This window comes from Kogia breviceps, chromosome 6, assembly GCF_026419965.1.
Source record: "Kogia breviceps isolate mKogBre1 chromosome 6, mKogBre1 haplotype 1, whole genome shotgun sequence".
NCBI classification, from domain to species: domain Eukaryota; kingdom Metazoa; phylum Chordata; class Mammalia; order Artiodactyla; family Physeteridae; genus Kogia; species Kogia breviceps.
This window is the reverse complement of record NC_081315.1, coordinates 14,224,699-14,239,793: the sequence shown is the minus strand read 5'-3', so window position 1 is coordinate 14,239,793 and position 15,095 is coordinate 14,224,699. Positions and strand designations below refer to the sequence as shown.

The 15,095-nt window shown below is 40.5% G+C and overlaps 1 protein-coding gene across 8 annotated transcripts in view; it reads right to left on the bottom strand.

Annotated features, from left to right (window-relative positions):
• The window catches only part of BMPR1B (bone morphogenetic protein receptor type 1B), a 404,692-nt gene that overhangs the window by 10,984 nt on the left and 378,613 nt on the right, over positions 1 to 15,095 (bottom strand). For all 8 annotated transcript variants that reach the window (XM_059066542.2, XM_067035525.1, XM_067035524.1 and 5 more), the window contains 2 exons: positions 8,531 to 8,723; positions 7,431 to 7,728 (listed from right to left, as the gene is read on the bottom strand). In XM_059066542.2, the coding sequence (XP_058922525.1) occupies positions 7,431 to 7,728; positions 8,531 to 8,723 (491 nt within the window). The remainder of the gene's footprint in view (positions 1 to 7,430; positions 7,729 to 8,530; positions 8,724 to 15,095) is intronic.

The following is a 15,095-nucleotide window of genomic DNA, read 5'->3' as shown; positions in this document are numbered from 1 at the left end:
AGGCAGAACACTTCCTGACATAAATCACAGCAAGATCCTTTTTGACCCACCTCCTAGAGAAGTGGAAATAAAAACAAAAATGAACAAATGGGACCTAATGAAACTTCAAAGCTTTTGCACAGCAAAGGAAACCATAAACAAGTCGAAAAGACAACCCTCAGAATGGGAGAAAATATTTGCAAATGAAGCAACTGACAAAGGATTAATATCCAAAATTTATAAGCAGCTCATGAAGCTCAATATCAAAAAAACAAACAACCCAATCCAAAAATGGGCAGAAGACCTAAATAGACATTTCTCCAAAGAAGACACACAGATTGCCAACAAACACATGAAAGGATGCTCAACATCATTAATCATTAGAGAGATGCAAATCAAAACTACAATGAGATATCACCTCACACTGGTCAGAATGGCCATCATCAAAAGAGCTACAAACAATAAATGCTGGAGAGGGTGTGGAGAAAAGGGAACCCTCTTGCACTGTTGGTGGGATTGTAAATTGATACAGCCACTGTGGAGAACAGTATGGGGGTTCCTTAAAAAACTAAAAATAGAGCTACCATACGACCCAGCAATCCCACTACTGGGCATATACCCTGAGAAAACCACAATCAAAAAGAGTCATGTACCACAGTGTTCACTGAGCACTATTTACAATAGCCAGGACATGGAAGCAACCTAACTGTCCTCGACAGATGAATGGATAAAGAAGATGTGGCACATATATACAATGGAATATTACTCAGTGATAAAAAGAAATGAAACTGAGTTATTTGTAGTGAGGTGGATGGACCTAGAGTCTGTCATACAGAGTGAAGTAAGTCAGAAAGAGAAAAACAAATACCGCATGCTAACACATATATATGGAATCAAAAAAATATGGTTCTGAAGAACCTAGGGAAAAAAAAAAAAAAAAAAAAAAAAGAACCTAGGGGCAGGACAGGAATAAAGACACAGATGGAGAGAATGCACTTGAGGACATGGGGAGGGGGAAGGGTAAGCTGGGACAAAGTGAGAGAGTGGCAAGGACATATATACACCACCAGATGTAAAATAGATAGCTAGTGGAAGCAGCCGCATAGCTCACGGAGATCACCTCTGTGCTTTGTGACCACCTAGAGGGGTGGGATAGGGAGGGTGGGAGGGAGACGCAAGAGGGAGAAGATATGGGGATATATGTATATGTATAGCTGATTCACTTTGTTATACAGCAGCAACTAACACAGCATTGTAAAGCAATTATACTCCAATAAAGATGTAAATAAATTAATTAATTAATAGAGGGAAGGAAGGAAAGGAGGATAACTTGGGAGGTTGGGGGTAAGGGGCAAGCCAGCTGGAGAGAAGAGGGGTTCTCTCCCAGGCCCAGCGTCATGACAAGACACTAAGGTCCTGTAGGGAAAAAAAAAAGGAAAAATGTTCGGGTAGTGTCAATTTTAATCACTAAATTTCATGCAATACCCTACAACACACCCCAGTAAAGATGTGTTCAATCTTGAGCTGACAGTGTTTGGGGAAGAAAAGAATTAGCAGCTACATCATGTAGAAAAGGCAGAACATGTATCAGAGGTGTAAGGCTGACGTGACCAAGAGGCAAACAAGCTCCTTAGGATCCACCGACGTGCTGTGAATGACACTGAGTTCCCTGCTGCACTAGGGAGGAACAGGGACAATAAAACCTAATTTTATTTGAATCTCAAAACCTAGGGTGCCCTCAGCTGGGGGTTCCACAAAGAGGCGTGACAACCAAGTTCCTATTTCTGACCGTCACCTGACTGACAGCGGCAGGATAAAAAAAAAAAAAAAGCCAGCGTGGTGAAGGAAGAGGTCCACACTGATGACAAAGGGCCCCCTACGTGGACACACACTTTGAGTGGCTCCTCTCACCTGGGGCCACCACGTAAGTGAGAGATCTTAAGGCAACGGCTCCAAATGGGGAAGGAAAGCAAAGATGACTTTGATACTTTGTGCGTGTGTGAGAGAGAGAGACAGACAGACAGAAAGAGATAAAAGAAAAAGATGCACAACTGAGATTTTCCTCTTCTCTCCTGAAGGTGCAAGGGAGGGGTACAGTAAGGGGAAGACGGTAGAAGAAATGCACGCTACTGGAGATGTCACTTTGCCACTGACACTGCTTAGAACTTTGCACGTGGTGAGAAAGTTAATTGGTTTTATTGTCTAAAACTTACTGCTCGTACCAGGCGGCTGGCCTGTAGTGTCCCCCCTCGGTCCAGCAATGGTGTCTACAGCGGCGTCTGCGCTGCAGGCATTAGCGTAACTGAGGGAGAGAACCAAAGAGCTCCCGTGGGTGCAGAAGGCTGAAAGTGGGGCCTCCCACCAGGGCCCTGAGGGGGCCGTAGGGTGAATTTGAGCACCCCTACAATCTGGTGGAGCAGGCTGTGCCCTGCACTCTTGGCTATCATGTGCTGGAAGAAGGGCAGGAAGAAGATTAGGATTTTGGTGGCAGGAAATAAAGGGGATATTTTAAAATATAGTATCTATCTTCACCTTACTTTATATTAAATATTTTTACGCTAATTAAGCTTCTAATTATAAATCCATAGCAGGATCAAGAAGTGTTACATAGAGGAAAAAGCCACAGCAGGTGTCAGCACGGTGCACGCTCCCCGCATCCCATCAGCTGCAGGGGGAGTTTCGTGCAATCGCAGGCAGAGCCCACGGTGGCCAGGGGCGAGCTCGGGAATCGAGCTGTCAGCTCCAGCAAGCTGGCTCTACCTCACCGAGCCTTTGAGCACGCGTGGGTGGTCTTCTCCTGGACGTTGTTGATGTCTTACACAGAGGAGAAAGGGAGAGAGGGAGAAGGGAGATAAAAAGGTAATAGAGAAAGAGGAGAAGCAAACATCATAGACCTTTAATAATAAGGCTTTTTTGAAAAGATGAACTGAACTTTAAAGAACAATGAGAAAAGGGCAGGAGGCAGAAGACGCGAAGGAGGCCATTGATTTGCTTGTGGCTCACAACTGACGTTTGAAATTAACTACACATGAAACGTACCAGAGAGAGAATACTGAATTATCTCTTAGAGAGACTAAGATGACCTCCCAGAGCATGAGATATTCTCAGGAGCCTTCAGAAGAAGGGGCTGTGCACATCCTCTGTGTTTCCTGAAGTGTCCTGCAAACAGCCGTGGAACTGATTTGCTGAACTGAGCTCCTCCCGGTCAGATGTTAACCAAGGAGGAGAGTTTTCTCCAGCAGTTTGCAACAGAACTCATGACTCCTGTGATTAAATCTTGAGAAATCTCAGGGTTTCTTAGAAACAGAACCCTGACATAAAAAGTCTTCAACAGAAGATAGATAAGGCGGCAGAAACCCTGACTGGGAGTGCGGACTCTGTCACCACTGCTTTTGGTCTATGACTTTGGCCAGTGATTTAACCATGTCACTTTTTTTAAAAAACCACTAAGTATACAAACCAGAAGCAGTGGTAAAAATAATGACATTGAAAGAATGAGGACATTCAGTACCCTCTTGTCCTCTGCACTTGGACAATCCGATAATCGTCAATTGGGAGATGTGTGTTACAGCCCGGTCTTCTTTGTAGGTTTCCTGTTTAAAATTTCATACCTGAGAGGCCCTAAGCCAGGATTTATTTCCCCCCTAAGAAAACATATCACTCTGTCACTGAAGTACCAGAGGGGTTGCTTGAGCCTCCAGAGGGAAAAGTGAAAAGCTCTGTAAGTTCCTTCAAGGGACTTCGCAAGTCATTGTTTTCTCCTCCCAAGACAGATTTGCGGTAGCGTTAACGTCTGCCACGGGGTCACCCGGATTAAACCTCTGCGGGCAGGAAATGTATCAGCACTCACGTCATTTACAAGAGCATGCATGAAGAAACCAACACAGCGTAAAAAAAAAATTAAATGAGCAGGAAATTTCTAACGCACAGTCTGCTTTCTCTGTGGCTCTCAACTTCCCTGGGAACCTCCCAGAAACGATTGAAAAGCCTGAGAGAACACTTACCACATAGAGACCAGGGTAAAGATTAAGTTCACAGGAAGTTCACATGTGAAGTCTGAGAACTCAACACTGGGTTAGCTTTGACCTCACTTATAATAAAATGCTGTAAATATCTGTGTGAGCACATGCCCCCAAACAGGAAAGTCAGGAAAAGAGTGAAAAGCAAAGAAACGTATATAGCAAGGTTTAAAAGTGAGGCTCAAAAGATGAGAAGACCAAAGTTCTGTTGAAACATATAAAATAGAAACAGGAAAAGGACCTCAAATTGTCAAATGCAACCTCCACTTTAATGTAGAGGAACCTGAGGCCCAGGACGGCAAGTGGTCCCACAGCTGCTCTTTAGCCATGAGGTCTGTGCACCCAACAGGTGCAGGTATACAGCTGAGGCAGTATCCTCATAGCCTTCTTCTCTTGATGAATTAGTCAATATGCGCCAAATAAATCTTGGATTCATTTCTTTGTTCTTTTTTTTTTTTTTTTTTTTTTTTTGCGGTACGCGGGCCTCTCACTGCTGTGGCCTCTCCGGTTGCGGAGCACAGGCTCCGGATGCACAGGCTCAGCAACCATGGCTCATGGGCCCAGCCACTCCACAGCACGTGGGATCCTCCCAGACCGGGGCCTGAACCCGCGTCCCCTGCATCGGCAGGCGGACTCTCAACCACTGCGCCACCAGGGAAGCCCTCGGATTCATTTCTTAAAGCACCTCCTTCCACTTCCTAGATCAGGGTTTGCATGAAATTCGAGAGTTCATTTAGTTCATTCCTGTTACGTTAAGCAGAACTAAGTTTCAGAAATATAACAGATATTCACTTTCCTTGTTTCTTTTTGGGTCTATAAAAAAGATGAGCTCTTAATGACTTTGATATTGCCAACATTTATTGATTCAAAACAGTTCTGGAACACCTACAATGGGTAACTCCCTATGTCATGTCAAACAGGAAATATGTTAATTAATGTGGCATATGGATCCTGCTCTCAAGATGCCCAAGGACTACGAGGGTAAGACGAGGCATGTACTAAGATAGTTATAATATCAGGCAGACAAGGGCCGGGAAATTACTACAGGAGTAGAATAGATGATGTCATTATTCCTACCTGGGGGATGAGTAAAGAGACAGAAACGCAACTCTGAGACTGGATTAGATTACATGGAGAAGGCAAGGGCATTCCAAGCTAGATGCTGTCAAGAGCAAGGCAGTAGCAAACGTGGAGTGCATATGGAGAAAACACAAATAGGTTCCGTTTTGCAAAAGAAAGCATACAAATTGGAGAGTCCGTGCGCTATAAAACTAGAAAGGTAGACTTTATCCAGAGCGTGCAAGATCTCTGCAGCTACGAAAAAAATGCTTTTTCCCTTCATCCTATAGTCCATATGGAGTCATTCATTTATCCTTCATACAAAACTCTGAAGCAACCCCTAAGTAATGGGCACCAAGGAAAGGCACAAGGCACGTTAATTTGAGAAAAACACGGCATCTGCCTCCGAGGAACTTAGTCTCCACTAGGAATGACACATAAGCAGCCGATGATGACCATACAATAGTGAGAGAAATGTCATGACAGCATATGCCAGGGTCACACAGAAGGGTATAAGAAAAGTCACTGAAAATCAGGCTTGTAAGGGAAGAATAATACGGGTCCCAAAGGAAGAAACTGAAGATAAGCAGTAGTTATTGAAATAGAAGAGGGGATGCTGGGTATTCAGAATAAGATAAAAGTATGTTAAAAACACTCGAAGGTGTGAGAAAGTATAAAGTGTTCAGAACAGAAACTACATTTTGACCCAAAGCCATAGGAAATTATGATGATGTCCAAAATTATGATTCAGGAAAATAAATCTGGCAGCAGCATGTAGAAAATAATTGGAAAGAGGAAATAACTACGAAATGTTTTACTCCAGAATCTAGAAAAATGGTAGGGAGGGCCCAAACTGGCCCAGTTCCAGTGAGAATATCATGGACACAGAATTCATGCAACTGAGCAAATCACAAACTTAGGGAACAAAGGAAATGCCAGGCGCCTCACATTTTAGAATGGCTTGACCAAAACTGGGAAGTAGGAAGGAAAGGCATCTGCAGCAGGAAATCGAGGAGTGGGAGAATATTCAAGAAACAGACAGAGAGCAGATCCCACAGAGAGAAAGGAGGAGAACCTGGAAGAAAGGTACATGAGGAACACAGGAGGGAGAAAGGCTTCTGATGACAAAACCAATGTTGTCCCCCAGTAAAGGAGCTTCGGGAGAAAACAGAGGAGAAGCCAAATTGTAAGATATCATCAAGTACTAGATTGTGAAAGTAGATCACTCTTTGGAACTCTTGAGAAATTTAACAAGGGAGGAAAGGAGAAAGGCTGGTAATTTGAGAAGCATCACGGGGAATTTTTTTGGTAGAGGAGACTTGAAAAAGGTCAGAAAAAAATAATTCAGAAGAGAGAGAATTTAATAGTCTTTGTTGGCAGGCAATTCATATTTCTAACTTAAACCTACAGCCTGAAGCATTGCCTCCTGCTTTGCTTTGAAAGACTGAGAACTTCCATTTGCCATCCTCTAAATGGTTGAAGACGTTCATATAGTTGGCACCTATTATTTTTATCACTCCTCAGTCTTCAATTCTGGGTGAAAATACCAATCCATTAGTCCTTTCTCGTGAGTTTTGTTCTTTGCCGTGGCATCTCCTTTGAGCCCTTCTCTATATTCTACAGGGTCTTTTGGAAAAAAAAAAAAAAAGCCATAAGAGGGTCCAACAATTTAACAAAGGCTAAGTCTAAACTGACATTTTAAAAAGGTAGGTATATGATGATCCCTCTATTCTTGTGGTTTGCAAACTCATTCTGTTTTGTTTTCAAAGCAGAAGAACCATTTCTTCTAATTACATCATCTACAAGATCAAAGGAGCTGCTATGAATAGAGCACAGGTAAGCAAAATAGAGCTTCAACCATGGGGCATTCCTCCTCCCCAGCCGGCAGAAGCTATTGTAAAATAGTGCTGAATACTGACAGTGTGTTGCTTATTAGTTTTTAACATTTCTCATAGAATATCTATGCACGTTATCTATCTTATATCATATAAAAATCACCTTTATCACTATATAATCTGGAGCTCTTTCCTGAAACCTTTTCCTACTCACAAATGTTATGCAGAATTCTGACCACACAATCCCGCACATGAGCTACCTCTTTTCTAAATAGCTTCATGACGGCTCAAACCTGTGTGAACGCTGTCTTGAAGCCAGGTCACTGATGAGCTTAGAAACAGTAGGACTGACCCAAACACTGTTTATTTGTTGTAAAGAAAATGTTTCTTCTTCTTCCCTCCACAGAAAAGTCAAAATTAATAAAATTTCTCCTCCACTAAATATCCTAAAAGCCCTGAGCTACAAAATGTATCCTCTATAAAAAGTGATAGAAAAGAACCATAGAAAGTATATTTGTTGTTCACATTTGATACTAACCTAATAAATTTAACAGCCAAGCCCAGATCGGCTATACAGCAAGTTCCATTTTTCTTCACCAGGATGTTCTTACTTTTCAGATCCCGATGGGCAATTGCCGGCTTGCCTTGAGTACTAAAGATTTCAGTGTGTAAGTGACATAGTCCACTGACAGAAGAATACGCTAACTTCAGCATCGATTTAGTATCTAGGGTGGTAGACTTCAGGTAATCATAGAGGGAACCGTTTTCATGGTAATCTGTGATTAGGTACAACTGGGTCCAGGACCCCGTCCCTTTGATATCTGCAGCAATGAACCCTAAAAGGAAAAAAGACAGAAAGAGTTGGAGCTATGTGTTTTCTGAATATTAACAAGATAATTATTTTTTTTCAACTATCACTCTTTGTCATAGGTGTCTTTTGTTTGACATTTCATTCAGTTTTCTGATTGTGCCTATGACAGTATTAAATCACTAGTACCGATCAGAGGCCATCAAAACAGCAGGAGTGGAGAAACGCTAAGCGTTTGTATCTGAAAACAGGATCCCCTTCTAATCAGCAGTTGATATTTAAATGATCTTGAAGTTAACAGTAAACAGTTCCCGGTATTAGAGTTACACATAAGACACTGTTTACAAAACAGCCACACACTCCATGATTGGCTTATACTCTTTCTACGTGAATGATCCAGGCTAGATCATTTCTAACTTAGGAAAATATAAAGGAAATCAATTATCAATATAAACTCTGGATATAAATAAACCCTGCAGATAAAATTCCCATAACTTTTCACAGCACTTAGACAAAAATGTGCTCCTTCAAATCCCTAAGAAACCTTAAGACATTCTGGTATTGCACTTGCATTTCCTGTCCCAGAAGAAGAAACTTTTTGAACATGTTCCCTTTCCAACCCACCATTCGTTCATAGAAGGGCCTCAGCCATTCCTCCTGCAAGGTCTCCCATTAGAAGCGTGTAACGTTCTTGGGCTCATGCCAAGAAGAAAATGTCTACATGTTTCCCAACAGGTCTGCACACATGAGTTCACATGCAGATGTTAACAGAAAACGAGAGGAAAGCTAGGAAACCCTGAGCATTGCTCTGCAGACACTTTTACACTCACCCAAAATGTTTTCATGCCTCATCAGCACCGTCTGATATATTTCTGTCTCTCGGAACCAGCTGGCCTCCTCCGTGGTGAAGAACACCTTCACAGCGACCTTTTCGCCGCGCCACTTTCCCATCCAGACTTCCCCGTAGCGCCCTTTTCCAATCTGTTTCACCATCTGAATTTGCTTAGCTATAGTCCTCTGCACCTGTGAAGCCCCCCAATACATTGTTAGCGTATTCACAGCACAACAGATTTGTTTAATCTTTTTTTTTTTCCCCTTCAGAGAAGAAACGCATGTAAAATATATTTAGCCAGTAGTTTTTCTTTACATAGACAAGTTATTTGTATTTATTTATTAATTTAGGCTGTCCTCTTTTAAATGTATTTGAAATTGAGTGCTTGAAGCATTGCTTCCAAATGATTAAGTATTTTATTCTACCTATTATTATTGTCAAAGAGAAAATATCTGAATGGGTTCACAGTAATTGGCAGAATAGAATACGTTTCGCTTCTACCACTAGAGTGGGATACTAGATACTCTGAAAGGAATCATGTCACTATATGCTTGGATAAAATACAACCAAACAAAAATGTAATGCATTGCTGGGCACACATAGAAATCAAGGAAATCTCTGAGCAGGGAGGAATGGAGGGAGGGGGGAAAAGAGGAAGGACAGGGTTAAGACCAGAGCATAGACAAGCATTCAGCCGCATATCCAAAAGCCAGGTTGCTGTCTGGGCAAAGAATAATACCAGCACTGAGATCTAGATTATGAACTTTGACCCCTTTAAAATTAGAGGAACTGAACCCTGGGCTTTAGCATTAAGCCAGAACCACTGAATGGTACCAAATTTGCCCTAGGTTGGTAGCACACCATCACCATGGCTCCCGGCAAAAGCAAATACGAATGCTCTCTTGAGGAAATCATTTGCAGGATACGTTTCACTCCACCACTATGGTGAGATACTAGATGTTCTAAAGGAGCTCCTGCCACCATACAACTTTGATTGTGGATAAAATATAAGAAACAAAAAACCGTAACGCATTGGTGGGCTCACAAGGAAATACAGGAAATCCCCGAGGTGGGGTTGGGGGGAGAAGGAGAGAAGGAAGAAAATAAAATGGAGGGAGAGAAAGAAAGGAACGAGAAAGAGAAGATCCCACAGAGTAAACACCTGAAAACAAAAGGAAACAGCCACTGCAAATGAGAGGCAGGAGAAACCACCCAAGCAGATTTAACCCCTTCAGATTACATATACTGGAATTTTCAGATACAAAATGCCAAGAACACTACATGAGTTGTGTGAAGAAATAGGAGACAGAATGAAATACAAGGAAACAGTAAGAAATCATTGAAAATTATACCTTGAGGTGGAAGAGTTGTCATAACAAGAAATGTAAAACGGCGCCATAAAACAGCCGATTAGAGCTGGGGAGAAAGTTAAGCTGTGAAGGAGCTCTGAAGAATTAGAGAGTGCAGCAGAGACCAAGAGAAGGAAAATGAGAGTTAAACGGCATAAAGGCTATAAGTCTCTTTACACATGACCTTCATTCTATCTCTGCTTAAATGTCTTAAGAACCCCATGACTGAAGGGGCTAAGTATTGGTGACCATTTACATAATCTGGGAGACATATATAAAGAATCTAACATAGGACTCTCATAAAACCTGGTCAGAAAATCGGGATGTACTCTTCGCAGAAACATGCTTTGCACCATGTAAACCCAAAGTGTTTCTTTCTGTATTTGCAACTTGAAGGGCCATCATACTGGGTCCACCCAGATAATCCAGAATAATCTCACTTCAAGGACAGCTGATGAGCAACCTTCATTCCCCTTTACCATGTAAAATGACAGAGTCTAGGGCTTAGGACATGGACATTTTGGGGGGGCTAGTATCCTGCCTACCACAGATGTCTATCAGCTGGGATGTGTTCTGTTTTTGCATAATGGATGATTTTATCCATTCAAGAGGTAATGCTATCCATTGCCAGAACCATTACCAGCACTAATATCAGACTGAAAGCTTTTGGGGACAAAATAAAGTCCTTTTTTCTTTTCCTGTGAAAGAAGAATTCAAAAATAAAAGCATTACTGACAACATGCCATTTAGCCACTCAGCCTGAAGGAAAGGAGGAATCAAGTATGTATGAAGAGCAGCCTTCCTCCCTTTAGGGGTCAGAAAGGCGCTGTGAGGAAGCCTTCAGCACATTTCGATTCCTAAATAAGGGAACTGAAGCATCAAAGGCACTGAGCAGTTGAGAGCCAAATCCGTAAGTAGTTAAGTTATTGACTTGAGGAGACTTCCTACATTGATTAAAGAAATATTACTAATTTATAGATGTTACAAAGCAGTGCTTATGTAAATCTACAGAACATTTCCTAACAAACAGCTTTATATCCACTTCTTTTCTAATGATAACGTATATAATTAATTTAATGAGAGCACAGCTGGAATTGGCAATGCTCACAAGAACAGGAACAACTTGTCTCAAAGATAAAAAGTCTCACTAAATTATATTCAGAAATTTAAAATATACTTATATTTTTGAGATTTATTATAACATCCATGGACCTGAAAATATAATTTGAAAAATGTTTTAACTATGTTATTTGAGTTTGTATTTAATTCAGTTAATGTTTCAGGTCTTTCTGTACTTAAACTTTCCTTCTGTATTACATTGATATCAGTTTTGAAAGTTAGATTGTATAAATAAAGTATAATCACTATAATTGTGATTCTAAAAAGAGAAGAATTATTTCATGCAAAATGGGTACAACTAGCTGTATAAGGATCATAAGGAGTTATCACTATTTCAGAAATGTCCTCTTCTCTAGTGATCAGCTATCTGAGAGTGTCTAACTGTTAAGACCGTGTACACGATGGACACTAAACACCATGTAGTTTTAAGTAAAGCTCTGTGCTCTCTACATGTCCCTGAATTAACAACACACACCCCTACACACAAATATACTGTTTAAAATACTCTGCTTAGTAAGGCTGTGTTAATGATACATATTGGAAATATTTTTCACAAAAGATTCATCAACTAAGAGGTTTGATGTTCAGTTAGACAATTTACTTCACCTTTTGTTCCTTTACAAGGTCAGATAAATAGGGTATAAATAAATAATAATAGTGTTACTATTTACTGAATGCATACTATGTATGCATTAAATGTGTCAGCCATGTTTATATGTACATTTATTTATATATGTATATTTATTTATATATATGTATATTTATTCATATATATGTATATTTATTTATATATGTATTATATATGTATATTTATTTTTATATGTATATTTATTTATATATCTGTATATGTATATTTATCTTTATATATATATGGCAGGCAAACTATCTTAATTCGTAGATATTCCTCCCTTAAAGGATTTACATACAAAGTCACTTGGCAAATATTAGGTCCAAGTATGTGTTTATACACATGGCATGAACTTTCCCTTTACGTTAATGAAATAAACCACAAATCGGAATTAATATGCAGAGAGACTATCGTGCATTTCTGCATTGTTTATCTTAAAAAACAAATCTTAAAAAAGGATCTTAAATCTGTAATACCGAGAATTTTCCCTCACTGAACTGAGTCTGACGGGAACCTTCTTCCCATCCTGGTGCTATCAAACGCAATTCTTTGTTTTATTTAATATTTGGTTCACAAACGTGAAGGGCACAGATTCTAGAGGCAGATCATCTGGGTTTGAATCCTGGCGTCTCCACACATTAACCAGTTGGCCCAAGTCAGGGGCCTATGCCCCTGCTCTGTGACACAGGGATACATTTCTAGTACTACCTCACAGCTGCTACGAGGGTTAAACGAGAGTCTGGCCAGGATTGGATCAGTTAATAGTCATATGCTGGGTTTTTTAGGTGTCTGGATTACAGAAGTAAGATATTATAGTATTTTCACAGATATTAAAGATTGGAGTGGAAAAAAACAAATTATTGAGCAGCCTCTTTAATCACTCAGGGATGCTACTAAGGATACAAAGTGAAAAAATGTAGTCTCCACGCCGAAGAGATGAGAGTCTACCTAAAGACACAGGTACACTAACACCAATTACAATGTTATTTTAAACTGCTATACTGGTACAATAAGCAAACTGTTAGGACAGAAGTTAAATAGACTGGCTCAGTCTGGGCTAATCTGTCACAGAGATAAAACATGGGGTAGGCCTTGAGCCACAGTCTGAGGAACTCTCCAGAAAGACATTACATTTGCAAAGACATGGATTTATTTATTTATTTATTTATTTTGCGGTACGCGGGCCTCTCACCGTCGTGGCCTCTCCCATCGCGGAGCACAGGCTCCGGACACGCAGGCTCAGCGGCCACGGCTCATGGGCCCAGCCGCTCCGCGGCACGTGGGATCCTCCCGGACCGGGGCACGAACCCGCGTCCCCTGCATCGGCAGGCGGACTCTCAACCACTTCGCCACCAGGGAAGCCCAAAGACATGGGTTTTAAAAACATGTATTTTCGAAACAATTACTCAAGGCTGATGCTAGAGCTCAAGAAGCAAGTGGGGAAGATGTGGGAGGACAGGGATGTCGTGCTCAGCAAGCTAAGAAAGAAGACCCATAACCACTACTAGATATTAGAATGCATTATCCAGGGAAGTGAAAGAGTTAATAAGGTCAAAGATTTGAGAGAGAACTCCACAGGAATGAGAAAGATGGGCTAGAAGGAGGAAAACAGGTAGTTTTCAATTCTAACAGTGTATCTGATTGATTAATATCAAAAGGGATTTTAATATCTGTACTTGAAAAAGAAGTGTAATAAAACATTTTTAAATATAAAATGGTATTTGCTATATATGAGTTAAATTCTAAGAATGAAAAGGCAAGCAATTTGATAAAAACTTCTACATTAAGTTTAAAAAAAAAACAAACTTACATCCTAAGTAGCATTGGTTTGGTCACAGTGACTACTTCACAAGTGGTTTTCTGTCTGGTTTATCACCTCCAGGGGAGGTATCAGTCGAAGAGTGCAGAGTTTCAGTTACGCAAGATGAATAAGTCCTAGAGATCTACTGTGCAGCACAGTATCTACAGTTAACAATACTGTATTGTATACTTTTCTTCCTAGTTCAGAGCTAAAAGCTGACACTAACTTTATTTTTAGTTAGATACAATTGACATATAACATTTTGTAAGTTTAAGGTATACTATGTGTCGATTTGATATATTTATATATTGTGATATGATTATCACAGTAGTGTTAGCTAACACCTCTATTATGGGTGTAATATATTTAAAAAATTTTGCTAAGAGCTAAGAGATTAGATCTTATGTTGTGTGGGGTTTTTTAAATAAATTTATTTATTTTTTGGACGCCTTGGGTCTTCATCGCTGCACGCGGGCTTTCTCTACCTGTGGTGAGCGGGGGCTACTCTTTGTCAGGCTTCTCATTGCAGTGGCTTCTCTTGTTGCAGAGCACGGGCTCTAGGCACACGGGCTTCAGTAGTTGTGGCGCATGGACTCTAGAGCGCAGGCTCGGTAGTTGTGACACATGGGCTTAGTTGCTGGGCGGCATGTGGGATCTTCCCGGACCTGAGCTCAAACCCGTGTCCTCTGTATTGGCAGGTGGATTCTTAACCACTGCGCCACCAGGGAAGTCCTTATGTTGTGTTCTTATCACAAAATAATAATAATAATAATAATAAATGAATGAATGGGGCAGGAGGAAACTTTTGGAGGTGATGGATATGTTCATGGCCTAGACCGTGGTGATGGCTTCACAGATGTGTACTCACCTCCAAACTCTTCAAGTTATAAATGTATACAGCTTTTTGGACATTAAAAATACAAAGAGTTATAAAATAAATTCTTGGCTTGAGATTTTTTTTTAGTTACTTTTAGTACTAAATAAAAGGTCACCAAAAGAATCAAGTAAACAAGATATCCAAAGTCAGAACCAGACAATAAAGATTAGGAAAATCAGTCTTAAGAGTTTATAAAGGAAAATATTTCTCATTAAAATCGTTATTTCCATTCCAAGTCCCAACAATCTTTATGCATGGTCCATAAAGTAACCAAATGCTTTTCTCATTAAAGCAAGTGCCTTGGGTTCAGTATATATTTTCTTCCAAGTTGGCAGTGTTGACCATCAGAAAATTAAAACTCTCCTGAATGGAAAAGCCAGAGCTTCACCCTGAAACATAAACCCTCCAGCTGAGATGCAGCCTTCTTCTCTTGTAGAAGTACTCAGATCCCATTCGGTTGTAATACTTTTGCCTTCAAAAGCCAGGCCAAAGTGCAGTAATGTTATCCTTACTGAAAACAGAGGGAAGATGGTCCCATGCTGAATGTTTTCTAATCTGCTCTTTATCAGAACATCTGAGGGTCTGGATTGCAACCATACACTTACATTAAAGAACAATGACCTCACCCCCAATATGTCAAAATGTTATCAGGAAACCCTGTATCTGAGATCTGATGTCTGACTGACTGCAGAGCGCTTTCTCTTTGTCCACTGCCCTATCTGTTTCAGTAAAATGAAACCCAGCAGTTATTGACATTTCCTCCCAGAATACATTTCCTTTAAATTCAAG